At 42.4% G+C, this 27188-nt stretch overlaps 2 protein-coding genes across 2 annotated transcripts; one reads left to right on the forward strand and one right to left on the reverse strand.

The window, feature by feature from the left end:
- Nucleotides 1-13061: 13061 nt before the first annotated feature.
- Nucleotides 13062-15569, reverse strand: LOC123768839 (uncharacterized). The gene has a single exon (XM_045759630.2). The coding sequence runs from the start codon at nt 15482-15484 to the stop codon at nt 13292-13294; it is 2193 nt and encodes a 730-aa protein (XP_045615586.2). The 5' UTR covers nt 15485-15569; the 3' UTR covers nt 13062-13291.
- A 6266-nt stretch (nt 15570-21835) lies between these two features.
- LOC123768778 (uncharacterized) lies at nt 21836-25960 on the forward strand. Its single transcript, XM_069316441.1, has one exon. The coding sequence runs from the start codon at nt 21929-21931 to the stop codon at nt 24437-24439; it is 2511 nt and encodes an 836-aa protein (XP_069172542.1). The 5' UTR covers nt 21836-21928; the 3' UTR covers nt 24440-25960.
- The last annotated feature ends 1228 nt before the right edge of the window (nt 25961-27188 follow it).

Consider the following 27188-nt stretch of genomic DNA (forward strand, 5'->3'; position numbering starts at 1 on the left):
GTATACACCAAACAACATCTCTAGTGTGTTGTTTGGTGAAAACTTGTGTCCCGCCTTCTTGAGTCCCGCCTTAGTTACTTTATCATCTCGCCAATACTTTTTAAATATTCTCAAATATTTTCTTGTCTCTACCCCAACATCTTGCCCCCTCAGCTTGGTTATGTTTACTCCACATTTTCCTGCCAGCACACATCCAGGAAACTGTCCTCTCACAGTTAAAGCCCTGATAAATGACCCATGTGCTACACCAGCCAAGGCTGCCACTCCCGCTCTGTACAGGTGCCATACCTGTCCTCTGTACACATGTCATACTTGTTACAGACGTCGTCCCACCTGCCAGCAAGTCATATTACACTGGCTGTACAGTACTTGTCCGGTGAAAAAGTACTTCACTTTCCAGTTCATTTCACTTTGCTAGCGACGCTGAATAAGCACTTTCTAATGTGCCTAAGGCTGGCGTGTGTGCGGGCAGGGTCAAGCATCTGCTCTTAAGCCGCGTCTGTCCACCGTCATTAGTTCAATGCAGTGACATTTTTTTTCACTCGTTTTTGTTATTATATTTTAATTTAAACCTTTTTATCGAATTAACTTCGACAACTTCCTCATCTAGTCCACGTATTTACGACTCTTTAGACTGAAAAGTTCTCTCTGACATCTCTGTGACTCATCTGTGTTTCCAGCTTTCAGATATGTCCTCTTCTTCTCCTGTTCCTTAAACTTTGCTTCTTTATCTACTTTATCAACTCCCTTAGTATCGTGTATGTCGTTATCATGGCTCCCGTATTCCTTCTTTCCTTCAGTGCAGTGAAGTCCACTTCTCTCAAACTTTCTTCATAGCTCAGTCCCGTGGGTCTGTGTGTGTGTTCTTACCCAAAAGTGTTTTGGGATATGGAGGAATTGGTGGAACTTTACTTATAATTATCTGTGCCTTTGATGTTGTATATGTCCTCGCCTAACTTGGATTGCAAAGATTCATCGTTAGCTCTTCCATGGGTGATTATCTACATGTGCTCGCAGGATCAAGTTCTTGCTCCTAAGTCCCGCTATTTGAGCTATTAATCGTTTAATCCGTTAACTCACTTCCCTCATTGATTCATATTACATCACTTTTATAACCTAGGTAAGGTTGAGCGTCTTGAAGACTTCGTTGTGTGGGTTCCTGAAGGCTGCGTCCATGTCTACCAACTCTGGGTATGCTGCCTATGTTATCCTCTTGATACTTGCTTCCGGCGAGAGGCTGGAGTTTTACAGTTATTTTCCGGTGTTATACTGTTGATGCATAGTTGTGGTGAGCCAACATGCCTCTGTGTGACCAATGTGTGTTATTTCATCGTATTAAGATGGTAACAGTTACTGTTTGTTCAATCAGATGAATGTTGTAGTGAATTATCTTATTGCTAGTCAACATTTATTCATGTTAATGATCAACTGTGCTATTGTATGTATTAACCCACACGCTTTGTTATAAATTATATATATGTATATATATTAGTTCAAAGAATACTCATGTACATACTGAATGCATTATATTTATTTTTTACTGAACATTTGCACAATTAAATATCTAAGAAAATAATGTGGTTTTTCTGGCCTTAAATGTTTCTGAGATAGTGACGAGATTCCAGTTATCCATCTTGATTATTCAGAAAGACATTTTATGATAAAAATGTATTATATTGTCAGATTTGTTGTATGTTGCTGATATGTCACATAATTTTGTCTTTCTGTATTTCTCTTTAAACTAAGAATAGGGTTCATTAGGAATGGTGCTGACGTTCCTAACGAAAATGCAAGCTAAAAACCTGTTATCCTGCATCTGTTCATCTGAAGTCTTGCCCTAGAGACTCATATATTTGATGAGTTTACAATTTGTATCCATTACGAATTAACTAAATTAAACGTCGAGTTACTTTAGTGGAAGGTAAAGGATGAACCATGTGCCAGTTGTGTGCCAGTCTTCATATGATCGGTTACTTTGACTTCAGATTGGAATGAGTGATAGCTGATAGAGTAATGTTCTAGAGAACAGCACAACCAACATGAGGCTGTTAATGGCAAAGCGCCTTGTGTTGTGGATGCTGACTTCTGGTTGTGCACGAAGTTGGGCCAATGGAGGACATTGAACACATTGGTCTTTTACATAACATTAAGGCCACCAACATCTCCCCAGTGTCGAAGGCTGTCATGTGCTGAAGAGTCTAACTAGTCTGGATCACGACTAGAGATGAGTGTTTTTGCACGGGTCTCAACCACGAACAGCCAGAATTAGGAAAAATGATGGGAGTAGTTCCGGGGGTGTGGAAGGGGGATGGGGCAGCCAAGAGAGCGGTGCATACCCTAGGTGGGAGCAGACACTTAACTGAGGCAAAACCTTACACTTCATGTAAGGTTTTGCAACCCCCTGTTGTTATGAAGGTATAAAATGTGTAGTAGGGCTGTACATTTCTTGACTGCTTTACTTGCTAGGTTCAACATGTGGTTTTCATGGTCATTGAAGAGTTAAGCTTCATTTCCATGATGCAATCTTCATCACCGCGAGCTTGATTTGTCTCGCCCATCCATATGCTTATCTTGAGATGGTTTTGGGGCTTTAGTGTCCCCGCGGCCCGGTCCTCGACCAGGCCTCCACCCCCAGGAAGCAGCCCGTGACAGCTGACTAACACCCAGGTACCTATTTTACTTCTTTACTTTCACCCTATGCCCCTGCCCCTCCGGCAGGGGCATAGGGTGAAAGAAACTTTTGCCCATTGTTTCTCGCCGGCGCCCGGGAACGAACCCGGGTCCACAGGATCACAAGTCCAGCGTGCTGTCCGCTCGGCCGACCGGCTCCTTGCTTGTCCAGGGTTCAGTGTCATGTGGTCTAGTTATGACTATTGTCTGTGTTTTCTCTGCCGTTAATGTAACTTGCCTTCGACTGCCCAAGGAGGAAATTGCTGAACGTTGTAATTATTAAACCTTTTAACAATCGGCGCTTCATCCCTTGTGTATGTGATGCTTAGAGCGCAGCCATCAGCTTAGGCTGGAGGTTCAGGAATGAGAAGTTGATAGATGAAGTAAACATTCACAACAAGGGGTCAAGCACACTACCTTGTCGTGAAAGTTCACCTATTGAGTGGCTTTCAGTTCATTGAGGACCACTCTTTGAGACCGTTCTTGAAGGCAGTCCCTGAATAGTCGTAAGATGGAGCCTGAGATATCCAGTGCTTGAAACTTTCCAAGTCGACCATAGTGTCTTACCAGATCAAAGGCACCTGTAATGTCCAGTGTAACAACATAGCTGATTCCTGAGTCGTCCAGCGACGGATGCCACTTTGTGGAGAGGTTTAACAAATGATCAACAGCAGAACGATCTTTTCTGAAATCATTTTGCTGACCACACAGTAATCGACGACGGATAAAAAAGTTCTCATTGTTGTTAGATTGTTTCAAGACTTTTTCCAGCAATTGAAAGCAGTGACACTTCTCTGTAGTTACCAACAACTCAACCACTCTTCTTTTTCCGGACTGAAACTACATATGTCTTCTTCCATAGTTAGGGTAAAATTTCTTAAGCTAGGTAGAGTTGACTGTGTGATAGGCGAGGCGAAGAGGTCCGCACAAGTGTGCTCTCTTTGCCTGACCTCCGCCCACACTACCTATACCCAGTGCTTTAAGGAGATAGTGCACGACAACATGTTGGATAATGACTGCAGGATAACTTTGACACAGTGCTTGGATACAATCGTAGATGCTGTTGTTAAGGATCATGAACATGCATCATTTGTAAAATGGTTTGTCAATAGGTTAGCCATTTCCTGACCGCTGGTTACAACAGACCCAACTATTTTCCCTCTCTCTCTCTCTCTCTCTCTCTCTCTCTCTCTCTCTCTCTCTCTCTCTCTCTCTCTCTCTCTCTCTCTCTCTCTCTCTCTCTCTCTCACTCTCTCTCTCACTCTCTCTCTCACTCTCTCTCTCTCTCTCTCTCTCTCTCTCTCTCTCCCTCTCTCTCTCTCTCTCTCTCTCTCTCTCTCTCTCTCTCTCTCTCTCTCTCTCTCGCTCTCTCTCTCTCTCTCTCTCTCTCTCTCTCTCTCTCTCTCTCTCTCTCTCTCTCTCTCTTTCTCTTTTAACTAAGAATAGGGTTCATAGGGGCTGTCAAATGACGTGCCTAGTGAAACTGCAAGCAAGAACTGTTATCCTACCTCAGCTCATCTGAAGCCTGTTCCTAGAGACTCATTTATTTCATGTAAATATACTTTGGAACAATCACGTAGGAAACTATCACATAAGGAACCTGGGGAAACTGCAAGCAAGAGCTGTAATCCTGTCTCAGCTAAGTTGAAACCTACTCCTAGAGGCCCATTTATTTCATGATCCTGTTATATGCATCTGGGGAAATAGCTTATATTCATTAACAACTATAGGTAACAATCATATAAGGAACAGGATGAGCCTGCGGCCAACTGTGTGCCAGAGCAATCAATTTGATCAGTTAACCTGATCTCTTGTGTATCAACCTGTTGAGCGAATAAGATTCAGATGCGAGTCAGCCTAGGAGTGAATGATCGCTGGTGGAGTGATGTTCTTGAGAATGGTACTTCCGGCGTGAGACTGTTGAAGGTTGAGAGTCTAATGCTACGAGTGATACTACTACTACTAGTCCACGGAGATGGGCCAGGTGCGGAACTTTGAGGATGTTGGCCTTGAACATAACACCATTCCTGTGTTCCGATTCCTTAAGGGCGAGGAACAACACTTCGTGGTGAGGGTGGGAATAGCAGTTAAAGGTCACGGTGAAAGTAGATTTCATTCAAGGTGACATTTAGATTCTCAGGTCGTGAAAACTTACTTGAGATCGTTTGAAGATAAGGACTTACTGATCAGGTCTTGAGATCAGGTCATGATATCATGTCTTGAGATCGGGTCTTGAGATCAGATCATGATATCATGTCTTGAGATTAGGTCTTGAGATCAGGTCATGATATCATGTCTTGAGATCGTCTTGAGATCACGTCTTGAGATCAGGTCATGAGATAAGATCATGAGATCAGGTGTAGACATCAGGTTTTGAGATCAGGACTTGAGATCAGGTCATGAGATCAAATTTTGAGATCAGGTCATGAGATAAGGTCATAAAATCAGATCTTGAGATCAGGTCTAGAGATCAGGTTTTGAGATCAGGACTTGAGATCAGATCTTGAGATCAGGTCATGGGATAAGGTTATGAGATCACGGCTTGAGATCAGATCTTGAGATCAGGTCTTGAAATCAGGTCATGAGATCAGATCTTGAAATCGGGTCTAGAGACCAGGTTTTGAGATCAGGTCATGAGATAAGGTCATGAGATCACGTCTTGAGATCAGGTCTTGAGATCAGGTCTTGAGACTAGGTCATGAGATCAGGTTTTGAGATCAGGTCTTGAGATCAGGTCATGAGATCAGGTCTTGAGATCAGGTCTTGAGATCAGGTCATGAAATCAGGTCCTGAGACCAAGACTTGAGATTAGGTAATGAAATCAGGTCATGAAATCAGGTCTTGAGACCAGGTCCTAAGATCAGGTCTTGAGATCAGGTTTTGAGATCAGGTCATGAGATCAGGTCATGAGATCAGGTTATGACATCAGGTCTTGAGATAAGGTCTTGAGACCAGGTCTTGGAATCAGGTCTTGAGATCAGGTTTTGAGAACAGGTCATGAGATCAGGTCATGAGATCATGTCGTGAAATTAGGTCTTGAGATCAGGTCCTGAGATCAGGTCTTGAGATCAGGTCATAAAATCAGGTCTTGAGATCAGGTCTTGAGATCAGGTATTGAGATCAGATCTAGAGCTCAGGTCTAGAGATCAGGTCTTGTGATCAGGCCTTGAGATTGTCTTGAGATCAAGTCTTGAGATTGTCTTGAGATCAGGCCTTGAGATCAGGTCATGAGATCAAGTCTTGAGATCAGGTCATGAGATCAGGTCATGAGATCAGGTCTTGAGATCAGGTTATGAGATCAGGTCTTGAGATCAGGTCTTGAGATCAGGGCTTGAGACTGTCTTGAGATCAGGTCATGTGATCAGGTATTGAGATCAGACCTAGATATCAGGTCTTGAGATCAGGTCATGAGATCAGGTCATGAGATCAGATCTTGAGATCAGGTCATCAGATCAGGTCTTGAGATCAGGGCTTGAGATCAGGTCTTGAGATCAGGTCATGAGATCAGATCATGAAATCAGGTCTTGAGATTAAGTCTTGAGATCAGGTCTTGAGATCAGATCTTGAGATAAGGTCTTGAGATCAGGTCTTTAGATCAAGTCATGAAATCAGGCCATGAAACAAGGTCGTGAGATCAGGTCTTGAGACTAGGTCTTGAGATCAGGTCTTGAGATCAGGTCTTGAGATCAGGTCTTGAGATCAGGTCTTGAGATCAGGTCATGAAATCAGGTCGAGAAATCAGGTCTTGAGATCAGGTCTTGGGATCAGGTCTTGAGATCAGGTCTTGGGATCAAGTCATGAGATCAGGTCTTGAGATCATGTCTTGAGATCGTGACTTGAGATCGCGTCATGAGATCAGGATTGATATCAGGTCATGAGATTAGGTCATGAGATCAGGTATTGAGATCAGATCTAGAGATCAGGTCTACAGATCAGGTATAGAGATCAGGCCTTGAGATCAGGTCTTGAGATCAGGTCATGAGATCAGGTCTTGACATCAGGTCTTGAGATCAGGTCATGAGATCAGGTCTTGAGATCAGGTTTTGAGATTGTCTTGAGATCTGGTCCTGAGATCAGGTCTTGACATCAGGTCATGAGATCAGGTCTTGAGATCAATACTTGAGATCAGGTCTTGAGACCAGGTCATGGGATCAGGTCATCAAATCAGGTCTTGAGATCAGGTCTTGAGACCAGGTCTTGAGATCAGGTTTTGAGATCAGGTCATGAGATCAGGTCACGAAATCAGGTCTTGAGACCAGGTCTTGAGATCAGGTCTTGAGATCAGGTCTTGAGATCGTCTTGAGATCGTCTTGAGATCACGTCTTGAGATCACGTCTTCAGATCACGTCTTCAGATCAGGTCATGGGATAAGGTCTTGAACTCAGGTTTAGACATCAGGTTTTGAGATCAGGACTTGAGATCAGTTCATGAGATCAGATTTTGAGATCAGGTCTAGAGATCAGGTTTGAGATCAGGACTTGAGATGAGGTCTTGAGATTAGGTCATGAGATAAGATTATGAGATCAGGTATTGAGATCAGGTCATGAGATCAGGTCTTGAAGTTAGGTCATGAGATCAGTTCTTAGAATCAGGTCTAGAGATCAGGTTTTGAGATCAGGACTTGAGATCAGATCTTGAGATCAGGTCATGAGATAAGGTCATGAGATCACGTCTTGAGATCAGGTCTTGAGATCAGGTCTTAAGATCAGATCTTGAGATCAGGTTTTGAGATCAGGTCATGAAATCAGGTCTTGAGATAAGTTCTTGAGACCAGGTCTACAGATCAGGTCTTGAGATCACCCTCTACCCTTTGTCGACTTGATGCGTCTTGATGCTCAGCATCATACACTCTCTATGTCTAGCCTGACTGTATGTCTAGCCTGACTGTGTGTCTAGTCTGACTGTATGTCTAGCCTGACTGTATGTCTAGTCTGACTGTATGTCTAGTCTGACTGTATGTCTAGCCTGACTGTATGTATAGCCTCATTATATGTCAAGCCTGACTGTATGTTTAGCCTGACTGAATGTTAGCTTAACTGTATAGCTAATCTGACTGTATGTATAGCCTCATTGTATGTCAAGCCTGACTGTATGTCAAGCCTGACTGAATGTCTAGCCTGACTGTATGTCTAGCCTGACTGTATGTATAGTTTGATTGCCTAATTCTGTCATTAGACATACAACCCAATGGGTACACTGTCCATGAGTGGCATGAGTTTGATGTTTAATCAACACCATCAACTTTAATTCAACGTTGCATCAACGCTGATGACGTTGATTCGCGTTGCTCTAGGATATTGTGCCCACCGACTTGCAACATTATTTGAATGACCCAATCATAGTCGAACAGAATTTCTTTCCTTCCGGCGTCATTGTGTGGGGCCGAAAGAACGACGCTTTTCGACGTCAAATAAAGGTAAAATTCAACTAGTTTTTTGACCATCATAATGAGTCGAAATGAACACTATTTGGACAAAATTTTGCTTGCTGGAATGTACTTTTGTGCTCTCCCATTGTCTACCAGAGTGATATTTAGAACTCTTTGTGCTCTCTCATTGTCTACCAGAGTGATATTCAGAACTTTTAAATATTCTGACATTGTGCTATACAGTCTACCTGTCTTGGTGCCTTCTTTTGATAATTACTTACATCAAGGATGAAGACTCATTGTTTTCTACTTTGACAACTATAACTCTTGCATTTTGTAACTAAGAATCTACTTATATAATATTGCATTATACTGGTAACAAATACATATCAATAATTCAATATTTTATTACAAAATAATAATTGTACTTACACGTGTAAATGAACTCTATATTATTGGTAACCACACATAATAATTGGTTTATAACAGGCAGTCAACATCGTGAGGACTTGTGAGATGGATTTTTTTTTATTCGTGGCATAAAAATAAATGAATAACGTTAATAACAATCATGTGGAGTACTCTCATGTACACATGTGGAGTACTGACATTTACACATGTGGAGTACTGGCATTTACACACGTCGAGTACTGGCATGTACACATGTGAGGTACTGGCATTTACACACGTGGAGTACTGGCATTTACACACGTGGAGTACTGGCATTTGCACATTACAGGCTCTTTTAAGTTAGGTTGAAGACAGACAGACATGCAGCTTAACATTTCTCCGGTAACTTTGTCGTTGCCATTTTGTCATGACAATAATAATAACGACAATGTTCTATTTTAGAATTACAATACTTTCACTTGTGTCAAGCTAACAGTAGTAAATATATGATGAGACATAAACAGCTGCATGTAAACAAATCCACAAGGGCCGTGACGAGGATTCGAACCTGCGTCCGGGAGCATCCCAGACACTGCCTGAGCTACGACAGGGTAAAAGGGTTGAAACCGAAGTTCTAACCGAAGAATTAACCGAAGTTATCCTCGTCACGGCCCTTGTGGATTTGTTCATTTGATGCATCACGTTAGTGTGATCTCTGTGTGTAAAGCTGCATGTACAGAAGAAAAGATGTCAACATTACTGGGGAAACATTCTGATCTCAAGTGTGCAAGCACAAGTGTGCAAGCACAAATGTACAAGCACAAGTGTGCAAGCACAAATGTACAAGCACAAGTGTGCAAGCACAAATGTACAAGCACAAGTGGGCAAGCACAAATGTACAAGCACAAGTGGAAAGAAGAAGATTCAGAAAGACTGGTCCTAACAAATATTTTTGACTGGCACTAAAAAGGAATATTTGGTAACAAACTGATATGACTGTCATTCCTTAATAAATCGAGCTGTGTTCAAAGATCCCCTTGCACTAAAATATCATTCATTATTTTAACTAAAACCTGGTTAAAACATAATGATACGAATATATACTCTCAAGATACACAACTCAAATATATATAGACCATACACAAATTCTTAACGACTTGCACCTTATAATGCTGGGGAATTAACATTAAATACAATAATTAACAGAAGAGAGCTGTGAGGTGTTTATACTTGATATATATGACGGTAAAGCTGATAACAATGAAAGTAGTATATTGTACTCCTAATTTTTGTTCTAACATAAACGGTTTCAACAATAATAAATAATAAATCTAATGATTAACAGAAACGAATTGATTGTTGTTGGCCGTTGTAATACTGATCATTGTCATCCTTATGATCAATTTTTGGATTTGCAACTGAACCTGCTCGTGCCTGCTCGTGCCTGCTAGTGCCTTGTACAGTCAACTTCACTAAGAGTAACGAGACACCAGCCACCTTGTATAACTTTGACTAAACTAAGATATCTGGACGATTTAAATCAGCTGTCGTTCTGGACCAAGTCTATATATAATAGGCCTACTCGCATGAATTACCTCACTAGGCCATGTAAGGACTAATATTACAGGTAAACTGAGGTCGGATGTAATTACATACATAAGAACAATCACCTCCAATCATGCCGTCTTGTTAGAGTCATAACAAAACACAGCTGGAGGCTCAAAACCTTCACAGATTTTAGAGCGAAATTTAGATAAAAAGTATGTGGCCCAAGACTGAGTATATATGTGGCCCAATACTGAGTATATATGTGTGGCCCAAGACTGAGTATATATGTGGCCCAATACTGAGTATATATGTGTGGCCCAAGACTGAGGATATATGTCTGGCCCAAGATTTAGTATATATGTGCCCCAAGACTGAGTATATATGTGAACCAAGACTGAGTATATATGTGGCCCAAAACTGAGTATATATGTGGACCAAAACTGAGTATATATGTGGCCTAAGACTGAGTATATATGTGGCCCAAAACTGAGTATATATATATGGCCCAAAACTGAGTATATATGTGACCTAAGACTGAGTACATATGTGGCCCAAAACTGAGTATATATGTGGCCCAAAACTGAGTATATATGTGACCTAAGACTGAGTACATATGTGGCCCAAAACTGAGTATATATGTGAACCAAGAATGAGTATACATGTGGCCCAAAACTGAGTATATATGTGGACCAAAACTGAGTATATATATGTGGCCTAAGACTGAGTATATATGTGGCCCAAAACTGAGTATATATATGGACCAAAACTGAGTATATATGTGGCTTAAGATTGAGTACATATGTGGCAAGAGACTGAGTATATATGTGACCCAAGACTGTGTATATATGTGACTCAAGACTGAGTATATATGTGGTCAAAGACTGAGTACATATGTGGCAAAAGACTGAGTATATATGTGGCCCAAGACTGAGTATATATGTGTCCTAAGACTGAATACATATGTGGGCCAAGAGTGAGTATTTATGTGAATCAAGACTGAGTATATATATGGCGCAAGACTGAGTATATATATATGTGACTCTAGACTGAGAAAATATGAGGCCCAAGACTGAGTATATATGGGGCTCAAAACGGAGTATACATGTGGCCCAAGAATGATTATATATGTGGCCCAAAACTGAGTATATATGTAGCCTATCACTGAGTACATATGTGGCCCAAGACCGAGAAAATATGTGGCCCAAGACTGAGTACATATGTGGCCCAAGACTGAGTATATATATGGCTTAAGATTGAGTACATATGTGGCCCAAGACTGAGTATATATGTGACCAAAGACTGAGCATATATGTGACTCACGACTGAGTATATATGTGGTCCAAGACTGAGCATATATATGGCCTAAGACTGAGTACATATGTGGCCCGAGACTGAGTATATGTGACCCAAGACTGAGTATATTTGTGACCCAAGACTGAGTATATATGTGTGACCCATTACTGAGCATATATGTGACTCAAGAGTGAGTATATATGTGGCCCAAGACTGAGTATGTGTGTGACCCAAGACTGAGTATATATGTGGCCTACAACTGAGTACATATGTGACCAAGGACTGAGTATATATTTGACCCAAGCCTGAGTATATATGTGACTCAAGACTGAGTATATATGTGGCCCATGAGGGTGTATATATGTGACCCAAGACTGAACATATATGTGACTCAAGACTGAGTATATATGTAGCCCAAGACTGGGTATATATGTGCACCAAGATTGAGTATAAATGTGGCCCAAGACTGGGTATATATGTGCCCCAGATTGAGTATATGTTTGACCCAAGACTGAGTTTATATGTGGCCTACGACTGAGTATATATATGAGGCCAAACATTGAATATATATGTGGCCCAAGACTGAGTATATATGTGGCCTAAGACTGAGTACGTATGTGTCCCAGGACTGAGTATATATGTGACCCAAGAGTGAGTATATATGTGACTCAAGACTGAGTATATACGTGGCCTAAGACTGAGTATATATGTGGCCCTAGACTGAGGTATGACTGGGAAGTCGCCCATGTATCATAATTGTATATCTGGGAGGTCGTTTGTATATCATTGTGTTATGACTGGGAGGTCGTCCATGTATCTTATTGGTATGACTCGGAGGTCCTCCATGTATCATAGTGGTATGACTGGGAGGTCGTCTGTGTATCATAGTGGTATGACTGGAAGGTCGTCCGTGTATCATAGTGGTGTGACTGGGAGGTCGTCCGTGTATCATAGTGGTGTGACTGGGAGGTCGTCCATGTATCATAGTGGTATGACTGGAAGGTCGTCCGTGTATCATAGTGGTGTGACTGGGAGGTCGTCCGTGTATCATAGTGGTATGACTGGGCGGTCGTCCGTGTATCTAAACCAACAAATACTTTGATAAAGTGCCTTTAGAAACTTTCAATGATAAGTGCTCTAAAAATAATGGAGCAGAATAACACTGAGGATAAGTAAATAATAATTACAAATACATATTTGTATCAGGTCAACGCCATTGGTGGCACTGACGAAACATTAAACAAAGTGTTGCTGAGCTATGTAGTATAAGGTGTTGTACACAGTGTTACTTAGCAATACAGTATAAGGTGTCGAGGAAAGCTGTACTGAGCAATACATTGCGTTTTGGTTCTATATTGTCTTCAGGCTTCTTTGTGCAAGAAAAAAAAATAGTTAAAATATAGTTAAATCTTAAGCAGAATTTTTTTCACCTGATGCTCTGTTCATCTAGCATTAAATAGGTACCTGGGAGTTAGATAGCTTCTACGGGCTGCTTCCTTGGGATAGGCGAAGCTATTTGAACCACCCCCCGCCGGCACCCGGATGGTAATCTTGGGCATAGCATTTTATCAAATCACCTCATTCTTTGGGGCACACGTGAGGAACACAAATGCGAACATGCTTCGGCTATCACCTCCTTATGTCCGGTCGAGATGGTCAAGTGGATTAAGGCGTCCTGTACATACCAGTTGCGTTGCTATATATATATATATATATATATATATATATATATATATATATATATATATATATATATATATATATATATATATATATATATATATATGTCAACCATACCACTGTGAAAATAAACATTTAATTCACCTGGGAGACTCGAATGCTTTTTTCCACATTCACCACTCATTCTATAATTTGTTGAATTTTATTATACTACCTTCCGTTAACTAATTTTCAACAATGTTATTTTAAACATATTTTACTGGCTTGGACATTTTTAAACATATTTTAATCTTTTACTGGCTTAGATACATACACACAGCCGCGAGAGCCTTGACAGGTGAGTTACATGCTGGATAACTCTGTGTCTATTGATATTCGAGAACTGTCTATAGTGTCCGACGTCAGATTTGGCCCCGGTGGCGTCATACTTTTACCAGGACGAGATTTAGCTTCCTTGAAACAGAACTCCCTCACCGCCCGCCACACTTTGCTCCTGCAGGTAAAGGTCAAGAAGATAAAGACTCCCTGCAGAGTGTTGAGGACCACGAAGACGTACCAGACGGCCTCCAGCTGCAGGTAGTCAGCCACGATGCCACTGATCCAGGAGAGGCCCATCAACACGGCCAGTCGCACATACAGCAGAAACTGTTTCTTGTTTTGTGAACTTGAGTTCCTCCGAAGTGTCGGTTCTCTGCTGGTACCGATGGAGTATGAAGTAAAAAGGAAAAACACAACATTGAGAGCCATAACTACAATTAGTGGAGCAACGAAGAACACCATTAATGCCTTACGCTTCCCGAACCAGCACCAACATTGACCAAAGTTGGGCCGGAACTCTGAAGGAAGACCTGCAGGGGCGGTCTTATCAAGGGTTACTGTGACGACCACAGCGAGGGCGGGAAGCAGCCAGCCGTACACACAGTAGAATAAGAACTTGCTTCGCTGTCTCCCAGATGACACTCGTAGCTCATCTTTAGCTTGTCGAAATGTCAGCCATACGTCAAAGGCCATGATATTCATCCAGCAGAAGGAAGCGAGGAAGGAGTAATACATAAGGACTGCCGAGATGTAACATCCGGTCATTCTAGGCTCGAGGAAGGTGCTGAAGATGAAGATGGTGTAGGCGGTGAGAAGTGACAGGCAGAGGGACGCCAAGGACTTGCCTGGGAGGTTCCTAAGACGAGGCACCAAGAGGAAGGCAGCCAGGTGGAGCAGGAGACAAAGGCAGGACAGCCCAAAACCCGCCAATGAGACCCAACCCATCACCGGGGAGAACTTTTCTGTGGGTGCTTTTGGCAAACATACCCAGACGCCATCATTAGTAATCTCGTACTCTCCCGCCTGGTACCATTGGTCAAAAAGCCCTACGCACACTGTTCTGTTCTCGTACAACGTGAATTTCCCTTTGCTTATTAATATTTTTTCACACTTATGAATTTCTTTAAATTCACACTTCGCCCTGTTACTGCCTGTGATGTATAAAGAACAAGTCGGCGCATCAGAACTGTCAACATCTATGTACTTGTCGCCTGTACGTGTTTCATTCACATAACTTCCCTTGTTTCTACACTTCTTTAAACGTTTATCATAAAATTCGCCGGACTGGCAAGTGTTTGTAAGTCCGACAGTATTACTACCACTAAGGTCATTAGTATCAAAAAAGCTAGGCAAGAGTGCAGGAGGTGGAACTTCTTTCAGAACATCATGAAGCCAACACCGACCGTTAGAAGAATTTTTCAAGTTACACAGAAGACAATGGGGGTTCCTATAGGCCAAGTCTCCCACATACCTCACTGCCGTATAAGAGTGACACAGAGCAGCAACAGAAGCGTCCGTCCAGTTCTCCGCACACGACCTGATGGTGGAGTAGCATGCCCTTGTAATAACAGGAATATGAGGGAATTTAATGTTAATATTACATTTCTTAAATATAACTGTATTATTTAAGGGAATACGTGCTCTCCCATTTCCGTTTGCGAACAATAAATGAGAAGTTATGTATTCGGTTAAGTTATCCGGCTGATCTGGATAATATTCCGGGTCACATTCCAGTTGTGTGGTCCAGAGTGTGAGGTGATGGGAGTCGTTGTTGCAGATGGCGCAGTAGTAGTTGGTGTAGGTGACGGAGGTGGTGTTGCTGGTGGCGGGGAGGTGGGCCAGCGGGTCCCTGCTGCTGGAGATATCTGCCGGGGAGCCAGCCAGGCACAGCTGGGCTACCTCCTCGTCCTGCCACCCTGACATGCACGTGTCCTTCATGTAAACGCTGCGATAACCCACACTCACACACCTGTACCTCTCTGGCCGGACCTGATCTTCCCGTTTGTAGTGGACGGCGTCAGGACAACAATCGCCATACTCCGCGCACAGATCATCACAGTAACAGTTTTCTTTACTCCGGTAATCACTACCGTCACAAAACCCCCCAACTGAACACGATGCATTCATAGCAACCAAATCACGATGTATGTGATCCAACATCTGGCTCTTGACTGTTGCTAGTGTCAACACAAACAGAATCTTGCAAGTCATTGCCATTATTTGAATGGTTGGTAAAAATTGTATCACAATAAGGAAGTTAATCACAAGTTGTTGCAGGTGAGCGAGCAAGCACCTCTCCCGCTCGGCCTTCACCACACAACTAAACAACGTCTGCCCCCAGGAATGCTGCCCGCTAATTGCAAGACGTTGCAATATAGGCGATCTTTTTTATTTTTGAGTGAAATTATTAATATATTAAAATATATTGGAATAATTTTATTACAATAAGAGACGAAAATGATAAAGAGTTGTGTGGAATAAGGTGCAGTAAAACCAAACAGCTTCGTCAATGTGAAAAACAATAACAAGAGATACTACGACAGCGTAGTAGTGGAGAGACGAGTGGAGGAAGCGTGATATTTTTCCTGAATTTACCTGAGGAGCCATTCACATTCCAGTGTCCTCGACGAGGACAGGAAGCCGACGGGTTGTCAAAGTTCCCCCCCCCCCCATTTATTTTGAGGATTTTTTTCAAGCTTAGTTATAAAATTCAGCAGTGTCTTGGTGTTTACTGCTTCGGCGGGTAGGCGGTTCACGACGTTGAGGGTGAAAAAGCATCTCCAGTTTTCTGACCTTCATTATGCTTAGTGAGCTTGAAACTATTCATCAACGTGACCTTGAGCTGAAAGATCGTTGAGCTGTAACCGTTGCTTTCAGCTGACCTTTTGAAGTAATCTGGATCAATATCCTCCACATTGTTCAATCTTTTAAGTTTCGATGAGATCCGCCTTGTCATGTCTGGTTTGCAGTGTTAGCCCTGAGGCCCTCAAGCGTTCCTAGTGTGATAGTCGACTTAGTTTTGGAATGAGTTTTGTTGCCCAGGGGACCATTGCCATTATCGTGCTCCTGACTGGGTACGAGGCCGGGGTGTGTGACCCCCACTCCGTGTGTGACTGGGACACCCCTCGGTGATAGTGGCTCACCACAAGGGGACAACACCGCCTCACAGTATGCAAGCACTAAATTGAAATATCAGATATAGAGCTCCACCAGGAGACACTATCAAGCATGGTACACATTGATTCCGAAATTGTCGATGTTGCACCATGGAAATATTATTATTCCAGTGTGAAATGAAAACTGAACGGTGCAGTTAACTAACTAAATCCAGGATCAGTTATCAGATATCTCGAGTGTTCAATATTCACGAGGTAAATGTCCAACAGGCCGGGGCTACTGTACATGTCCAAGACGCCGGGGCTACTGTACATGTCCAAGACGCCGGGGCTACTGTACATGTCCAGGACGCCGAGGCTACTATACATGTCCAAGACGCCGGGGCTACTGTACATGTCCAGGACGCCGAGGCTACTATACATGTCCAAGACGCCGGGGCTACTATACATGTCCAAGACGCCGGGGCTACTGTACATGTCCAGGACGCCGAGGCTACTATACATGTCCAAGACGCCGTGGTTACTATACATGTCCAAGACGCCGGGGCTACTATACATGTCCACGACGCCGTGGCTACTATACATGTCCAAGACGCCGGGGCTACTATACATGTCCAAGAGGCCCGGCTACTATACATGTCCAAGACGCCGAGGCTACTATACGTGACCAAGACACCGTGGCTACTATACATGTCCAAGACGCCGAGGCTACTATACGTGGCCAAGACACCGTGGCTACTATGCATGTCCAAGAGGCCCGGCTACTATACATGTCCAAGACGCCGTGGCTACTATACATGTCCAAGACGCCGAGGCTACTATACATATCCAAGACGCCGGGGCTACTATACATGTCCAAGACGCCGGGGCTACTATACATGTCCAAGAGGCCCGGCTACTATACATGTCCAAGACGCCGTGGCTACTTTACACGACCAAGACGCCGAGGCTACTATACATATCCAAGACGCCGAGGCTACTATACATGTCCAAGACGCCTGGCTACTATACATATCCAAGACGCCGAGGCTACTATACATGTCCAAGACGCCGTGGCTACTTTACACGACCAAGACGCCGAGGCTACTATACATATCCAAGACGCCGGGGCTACTATACATGTCCAAGACGCCGTGGCTACTTTACACGACCAAGACGCCGAGGCTACTATACATATCCAAGACGCCGGGGCTACTATACACGACCAAGACGCCGCACAGCGGAAAACAAGACAATACGTTTGCTCTCGATATAAGACTTCTCTATCAAGTGTAATTTGATCTTTTCTGCAGTTTTTCTGTGGATCGAACTCCTGTATGTTAATATTATATATTTTGTGTGGGTCTTGCTTCTCAAGGTCATCAGTTGCCCGTAGGGACAAAACCAGTCATTCTAGTTGTTATTCCATTGCTCCAGTCCGTTGTTTCACTTTTCTAACAATACAAATCTGCAAGTGCAATGTAGCTAATATTTAGATTATTTGTGACATCATTCTTTTGCTCGCACTTCAAATATATTTTTTCTAATTCATTAAGGAACAGAATCACATACAAGGAACTGTGCTGATTTTCCAGTTAACCGAATCTTTCAACAGCGCGGTGTTCTTCTTCCACTAACGCGTATTACCAATGGTTTGTAGGCTACGTTGCTTGTTTTGTTACTTATCTGATCCTGTACATTCATTCCTTTTACAATTCACTAAACAATACAATTCTATTTAGCAGAAAATAGTGAAGCCGCAGCCGGTGTTCGAATTGCATCACTATAAACAAAACGGTCTGGTGTGTGGTGTGGTCAACCTAGTTAAACGTCGTTTAACTAGGTTGAGAAAGTGTTGTATATTTCTTGTTTATATGCTGTACTTTCTGTTGTTAGTTTATTGTATACCTAAAACTCATGCTGTGAGCAGTACTTTACTGTGCACCCATATTTATCCTGTGACCGGTAGTGTATTGTGCATCATATTTTCATCCAGTGAATGGAAACATTAAAAGATTACAGAAGGCGCAAAAGGACCTGGGAGAGAGCAATTGGTATTAAACACCGATGAAAACAATTTCCAAGCGTACTATTCAGACTACAATGAATTTTTAACCTATTAAAACTGTATTTGTACTGTAATGGTAACTTTAATTAGGAAATTTTTAATATTGGAGTAAAGTAATAGAGATTATTCGTTCAATATTGGATATTAAAGAGCAGTAGAAGAACTCGGGATTACATTAGATACATAACGATGGTCTACACTGTTTTCTTTATGTGGAAACTAAGAATTTTAAAGATTTTGCCATTAGGAAAAAACCTGATGTGCCACTTCAAGTAGAGGTCAAGGCGATATATATACACAGAGAGGTGTGTATACTATGTATACTCCCTATATGCTAAAATCATACTCTCAGTACATTCTGAGAGTACATTTTAGTCCTGGACAGTGCCCAGTGTAAATATATTCTTGCTGGTCGGCCAGTGCGGACTTATATGGCCTTCATAACCCACCAGAGGTTAATAAGTCTGAAGCCCAACACCAAACCAAAGTTAAGGTGTCGCGTACCAATATTTTGACAGATGCCAATACTTCCTTATTTACACGTACTGATACTTAAATTTTTTTGTAAATAAAACTTAAGACATAACATTGCTTCTCGTTATCTCAGGATTTGTAAACAATGGCAATGTATCACTACATAATTACAACAATATTCATTATTATTAATCGTGCAGCGTCCATTTTTTTCTATTCAAATTTGTTATTTGTTATACCTCAAGGTATAACATAAAGCAGCCTACGTTTTCACTGCAATTTAGACTTTACAGAAATCAGTCAACTCAAGTATTTTTTCTGGTGGGAACCACACCCCCTTCCCCCCCCCCCCCATGGTAGCTCCCGGAAGCAGAGATTACTTTTATACTGAAAGGTCACTCGAGTCGTGGAAGATCTGCAGACAATGAGTCACAATAACGTCCCTGAAGATATAATGACTAAACCACACAATAGAAGATAAACAAATAGACCGAATAGACAGAAGATATACCGAAACGTCGGACGGACCGACGTTTCGGCCCGTCCAGGACCATTATTAAGTCGTATTTCATTTGATAATGGTCCTGGGCGGATCGAACTTGATAATGGTCCAGGACGGACCGAACTTGTTAATGGTCCAGAACGGACCGAACTTGTTAATGGTCCAGGACGGACCGAACTTGTTAATGGTCCAGGACGGACCGAACTTGTTAATGGTCCAGGACGGACCGAACTTGTTAATAGTCCAGGACGGACAGAACCTGATAATGGTCCAGGACAGAACAAAACGTTGTCGTTTGTTCATGTTCTAGTGTGAGGTTTGGTTATCGTGGAAGATCTGTTTCACCTACCGGGGACCAGAGCCCTCTCACAGAGACTCGCGGAACAGGTGACAATCTGCCAATCAACCGGAAAAAAACTCCAGAAAGTCACTGCAGCTTTACAGACAACTGGAAACTTCACACAACACTAAGCCTCAAAACTTGAAGGACCGTATTTTCATTTTGTCCAGATCCACTTGTAATTTTTACAGTCATCCATTGTCATTATCCTCCTCATTGTTTTTGCATCGTCAGCGAACACTGAGAGGACGGAATCTATCCCCTCTGGTAGGTCGTTCACACAGATTAGGAATAAGACCGGCCACAGAACCTTGTAGAACCTTTACCCTTGTAGAACGCCACAGGTAACATCCCTTCATTCCGAGGTCTCTCCTCCCACTATGACTATTTTCTGTTGCAGATTGATTGATTGATTGATAGAGAATAAGCCATCCAAGAGGTGGTACGGGCATGTAAGCACGGGCATGAACCGTAGGTGGAGGCTGTTGTGGAGCCATTACCAGTACCAGTAGCTGATACCGTAGATCTGTGAATGGATGGGGTCTTCATCTATTGCAGAGGTACTCCTTTATCATACGGTCTACTCATGCCCGTGCCATTTCTTGTGTGGCTTAATCTTCAATCACTCTCCTTTATCCATTAGAGTACCTTCTTGAGGATATCTTGAGATGATTTCGGGGCTTAGTGTCCCCGCGGCCCGGTCCTCGACCAGGCCTCCACCCCCAGGAAGCAGCCCGTGACAGCTGACTAACTCCCAGGTACCTATTTACTGTTATGTAACAGGGGCATCAGGGGGAAAGAAACTCTGCACACTGTTTCTCGCCGGCGCCCGGGATCGAACCCGGGACCACAGAATCACGCTTCCAGCGTTCTGTCCGCTCAGCTACCTTCCCTGTCACCTCTGCCTGTTTCTCCAGTTTGTGCACTAGTCTCCTGTGGAGTACTGTGTCGAAGGCTTCCTGACACACAAGAATATACAATCCGCTCACTTTTCTCTGTCTTGTCAAATCTTTGTCGCCAACAACAGCTATGTTGTTTTAGATTCAGCTACTCAGAACAAAAGTTCCAAGTAGCACGGGCTATGGTGAGCCCGTAGTGGACTTACCTGGCACAGGAGCGAGGCTGTGTATGTGTGAACAACAGCTCGCTCCCAGGTACTTATCTACTGGTTTGTGAACAGAGGCATGAGGTGAAACAAAACTCTGCTACATAAGTTAACCAAGTGACATCGCTCGCATGATATACAAATAGGAAAAATGTTTTTCTGAAATTCTTTTCGTGCTTGAAAATTGAAAAAAAATCACTGTCACGTGACAAATTGAGTTTCAAACAGTTTTCATCTCTGAGTCGTGCAAATCGATTTACCAGATTTTGTAACACTGTTTTTGTGTATTTACTATTTTGCATGTCACGGCCTGTAACTGGTGACCAGAGCCCGAGGACATCCGCTTGCACTTTACTGACAGTAATCACCTGTGGCGTCACCAGGTATGCACCTTTACTGCTCTTTGCTCACAGGTGTTAGACACGTGAATTTCTGATTAATCGTTGGAAGACTATTAATTTGACTGCATAATGATGATTTTTTTTTTTCAATATCTTGCAATAGTGTTTATCTCCATATTTTATTCAGATTTTTTCACCGTCAGAAGCGTTTCAGGTATCGTGATCGAATATTTTTGTCGACACAGATATTTAAGGAATCTTTGAAGCCTTTGCTAACGTCTGTAGATCCAATAGCAAATACAATGGAATTAAAATTTGGAGAGAAAATTAGGGAATTTGTGAAAAATGTGTTAATGACCAAACTGTTAGAACTAGAGAAATGTCGCTGGAAAATGAGGAAAGCCACCGAAAGCCAGGATGGATAATGTCTGTATGGTTTATGAATTAAACCATTACGGCATAACTGTTGCTACTGTTGGTGTTCACAGAGGCAAGGTAAGACAAGGCGCTTGCCGCGTCTTGCTTCGCCAATATATCCTGCCTGAGAGGAAGGCTGGTGGTGCGTAGCGGCAGGTGGGCGGCCAGACTGGTTTGCTACTATCAACTTTTCTCCAGTCAGGCCTCAGCGGCCGCTCAGTGAGCACCCATGTTGGTGCGGTCACTGTTTAGTTGAAATAATCTGTCCTCATTATTGAGTCCAGTGACTGCGTGGGATTCATTGTCATACCAGATTACAATGTATGTCATTACCGTTATTATCATGGTGATCTATACAGACCTATGCTGTGGAGTGAGTTATTCTGACTTAGAGGCGATGGATGCCGCTTGCTCACCCTGGGACTCTTGTGAACGTGGTGAAACAACGTCGTTTCCTCCAAAGTGGCATAATAGCAATTGTTTTTGTGATGAAATGTGTGCGGAGTATGGTGACTGCTGCCTCGATTCTCTTTATTATGATGTGTACAGTCATAAAAACAATGTAAACAAGTACCAATGTATAAACGTGATGCAGTATGGTAACATCTACATGAAGGGAACGTGCCTACAGGGTTGGAGGGATGAAGAGGTGACCAACCTCTGCCTCTCCGGCCCCCCGGCGTCTAGCATAGAGAGATTTGATCCTCTAGGTAACCTCCCGGCCACCAGCCTGGACACCTCCCTCACCTACACCAACTACTACTGCGCTCTCTGCAACAACGACGCTCAGACGCTGTTCATGTGGAAGCCGCGCTGGGAGTGTGAAAACTCTAGTGAGTACAAACGAAACTTAACAAACGATTATGTGATGCCTAGACTAGTGTACAGGAACCGAACATTGGGAATGTACTTTGATACCAATGGAACGTTAACATTTCATACGTGTTCAATATATCCCGAGATACCTGAAGAACTGAAAAATATAACTAGAAGCTGCTCTCAGGCAATTAAAACATGTGAGAAAGAGTGGAAAGATAATGAGGTGGCCGACTTGTGTCAGTCCTACACGGCTGTAGTCTACAGCAACGCGGGAACCTACAGAAACCCACACTGTGCCAAGTGTAACAACGTGACTCAAGAACAATTAGCATGCACCAGTCAAGACCTGGAGAATATGAATGTGAATGAAAGTTTTAATCCACAACCATTCGCTATGTTAATGGACTACACTGACGCCAGTGGCAGCAACGTCGTAGGATCTACTTCAACCTGCAAATTTTCAGAAATGTGGGATAGCCACTTTGAAAAGTGCAGGATCGTCTTATGTCGCAAACGGAATCATGTATTTAAGTTTGACAAATGTGTTGAGGATGACAGTGATTCCAACGACACCGTAACTACCGAGCCCAACACCACGCCATCTCCACCAACATTTGTTACAATGATTAAAAAAAATGATTTTGTGTACCCACATACGTTCGCTATTTTGGATGACTTTGATCCCAGCGTCAGCAGTATTTTAGAATCTGCTTTCACCTGCCAGAGTTCAGAAATCTGGGATCCACACATAAATAAGTGCAGGAGAGTATCATGTGGAGAACTGAACTATGTGTTTAAGGACGGCCAGTGTGTTGCCAACACCAATGACTTTAACGCCGCTCTAAGTTCCGAGCCGAACATCATGCCACTAACATCAGGATCACCGCCCAGTGCCAAGTTTCTTAAATGCAATAAGACATTTTTATCTGACGACGAATTTTCGTTGTATGAGAATAGAACTGTGTATGTTGAGTTTTACAACCGAAGTTACCAGGAGGGGGAGTACGAGGTGGCTGAGGGCGGCGTCCTGGTGTGCTTGCCACAGACACCCGCAGGAAAGTTCTCCCCCGTAATGGGTTGGGTCTCACTGGCGGGTCTTGGGCTGTCCTGCCTTTGTCTCCTGCTCCACTTAGCCGTCTTTATCCTGGTGCCGGAGCTTAGAAACCTGTCAGGGAAGAACCTGGCGTCCCTTTGCTTGGCTCTTCTGGCTTCGTATATTTGTTTCATCATAAACGTGTTTGTAAATCCCAGTCAGAAGGATTGTATTACTCTGGCTGCAGCGATGTATTACTGTTTCCTGTCCTCCTTCACCTGGATGAGCGTATTAGCCTTCGACATCTGGTATACATTTCGACGAACCAAAACAGATTTGCGATTGATAAGCGGGAAACATTGGCAGAGGTTCTTAATGTATTCCCTTTACAGCTGGCTTTTGCCGGCCGTCGCTACCATCATTGTCGTCACTATTGATGTTCAACAGCCGGAGGGAATCCCCGAGGCGTTGCTCCCTAGCTTTGGCAAACGCTGGTGCTGGTTCGGTCATCGCAAGGCTCTGCTCATATTTTTCGCCATTCCTATAGTCGCTATCATCATCGTCAACTGCATCCTCTTCATCAGTACTGCCAAAATAATAACAGAAACGACCCAATCCACCTCGACCATGACGACAAGCCCACACCACAAGAACCAGTACAAGATGTACATGCGGTTGGCTGTACTCATGGGATTCACCTGGATCAGTGGTCTGGTGGCTGGGTACCTGCAGCTGGAGGCCGTCTGGTACGTCTTCGTGGTCCTCAACACGTTGCAGGGAGTCTTTATCTTCTTGGCCTTCACCTGCAGGAGCAAAGTGTGGCGGGCGGTGAGGTCCTCGTGCAGACATCTAGTGCAGTGTGGAGCTTCTTGGGTGGCGGGTCGTGGTCGCTCAGGCAGCCCCGCCGTGGAGTTAACAGACACACCTGACCACCAGTCCTCCTCCTCTTCACCCAACACCACCATCGACGGATGCTAACTGCCCTCTTCAACGTGTGGTTTATGATCCCACACGTCGAAGTTACCCTTCTCGACGTTCGATAACTTCCATCTTCGACGGCTGCTAACTGCTTTCGTCGACAGATGCTAAGTACCCTCCTCGACGGGTGTTAACTGCTCTCCATCATTACAATATTCAGACGTATGCCTGCTTTGTTTCATACTCTCATAAATCACTCATAATTTATCTTGGCTTCCTAAAGATAGTATTCATCACCACAGGATTTTATTTGTCCTAAAGACTAGTACTTGAAATATTGAATCATATGTTCCAGATGCTCTCATTACATGTGGTACATGTTACCGTCATAAATTTAAATGTTGCCAACACAAGTTTTAGATGTAGTCACAAAAATTTGATGTTGTCATTACATGTATTAGATATTTTCATAAAATACGTTAGTTGTCAGTCACTAGCCTTTTATATCATTACTTATCTTGGATATCATCTGCTGTGGTAGTTGATATCACCTGTGGTAGCTGTTATCACCTGTAGTAGTTGTTATCACCTGTGGTAGCTGTTATCACCTGTAGTAGTTGTTATCACCTGTGGTAGCTGTTATCACCTGTGGTAGCTGTTATCACCTGTAGTAGTTGATATCACCTGTGGTAGCTGTTATCACCTGTAGTAGTTGTTATCACCTGTGGTAGCTGTTATCACCTGTGGTAGCTGTTATCACCTGTGGTATCTATTATCACCTGAGGTAGCTGTTATCACCTGTGGTAGCTGTTATCACCTGTGGTATCTGTTATCACCTGGGGTAGCTGTTATCACCTGCGATCCAAAACACCAACTGGAGTGAACAAGTAACGAGCAAATATCTTTTTTATGAAGCTGTCTGGGATACATGTTGACATTTACAATGTGTGTGAACGTCTCGCGAGCCGGGCACCACCTGACACGCATATAGCAACTTTTTGTATTTCTCTTTTATTTTCCAAAATTGTTAATATAAATGGAAAAATTAGAAACTCAGAGTGCAAAAGCATCGGACAAAGGGAAATTAAATCAATATATGCTCACGATAAGGTCAACATGCGGCCTGTGTGAAGGCTAAGAGACGGACGGTGTGGCTGAGCCGCCCTCAACACTCTGCAGTGACAACTGGCTTAGAGATCAGTTATTTTGGTGACAACCATTGACCACATCACTTACTTTCTTATTTTTTCTTTGTAGCTCATTTGACTTGTAGCTCTCTACAGAAGTTGTGCCTGGGATTGATCATTCAGTAAGCCTAAGTATATATATCAGCCCGTCCTCTAAACAAAGGCCTAAGCTCCATTCCATGCACCCGCCAACCCCCCCCCCCCTCTTTATGAATGAAAAACGATTAACACACGACTCAAAACTGATTTCGTTCGAACACTTCCGGAACAAATTCTTCACCGACGAATTTTGTTTGAACCACGTTTGTTCGAACCTGTTTTGATTGAACAGAATGTTGAAATTGGTGAAAGCGTGTTCGGGGTCGACCTCTGGATGGAATGGACTTGGTCTGAGGACGGGTTGCATATATATATATATATATATATATATATATATATATATATATATATATATATATATATATATATATATATATATATGTCGTACCTAGTAGCCAGAACGCACTTCTCAGCCTACTATGCATGGCCCGATTTGCCTATATATATATATATATATATATATATATATATATATATATATATATATATATATATATATATATATATATATATATATATATATATGTCGTACCTAGTAGCCAGAACGCACTTCTCAGCCTACTATGCAAGGCCCGATTTGCCTAATAAGCCAAGTTTTCATGAATTGTTTTTCGACTACCTAACCTAACCTAACCTAACTTTTTCGGTTACCTAACCGAACCTAACCTATAAAGATAGGTTAGGTTAGGTTAGGTTAGGTAGGGTTGGTTAGGTTTTGTCATATATCTACGTTAATTTTAACTCTAATAAAAAAAAAATTCCCTCATTCATAATGAAATTGGTAGCTTTATCATTTCATAAGAAAAAAATTAGAGAAAATATATTAATTCAGGAAAACTTGGCTTATTAGGCAAATCGGGCCTTGCATAGTAGGCTGAGAAGTGCGTTCTTGCTACTAGGTACGACATATATATATATATATATATATATATATATATATATATATATATATATATATATATATATATATATATATATATATATATATATATATTATAATTATAATCCAGTTCGACAATTTTCGTGAAGATATCAATTAACATTATAATTTACCTTTAGATCAGAATGACTGAAAACTATATTTGCTTATGTCGGCGACGGAGAGATTGAAGCCTATAGCGTTTGTTGTATATGGTGTATATCATGACAGTTGTATATGGTGTATATCATGACAGTTGTATATGGTGTTTATCATGACAGTTGTATATGGTGTATATCATGACAGTTGTGTATGGTGTATATCATGACAGTTGTATACAGTGTATATCATGACAGTTGTATATGGTTTATATCATGACAGTTGTATATGGTTTATATCATGACAGTTGTATACGGTGTATATCATGACAGTTGTATATGGTGTATATCATGACAGTTGTGTATGGTGTATATCATGACAGTTGTATATGGTGTATATCATGACAGTTGTGTATGGTGTATATCATGACAGTTGTATATGGTGTATATCATGACAGTTGTGTATGGTGTATATCATGACAGTTGTATATGGTGTATATCATGAC

Source organism: Procambarus clarkii, chromosome 83 (genome assembly GCF_040958095.1).
Source record: "Procambarus clarkii isolate CNS0578487 chromosome 83, FALCON_Pclarkii_2.0, whole genome shotgun sequence".
NCBI classification, from domain to species: Eukaryota; Metazoa; Arthropoda; class Malacostraca; order Decapoda; family Cambaridae; genus Procambarus; species Procambarus clarkii.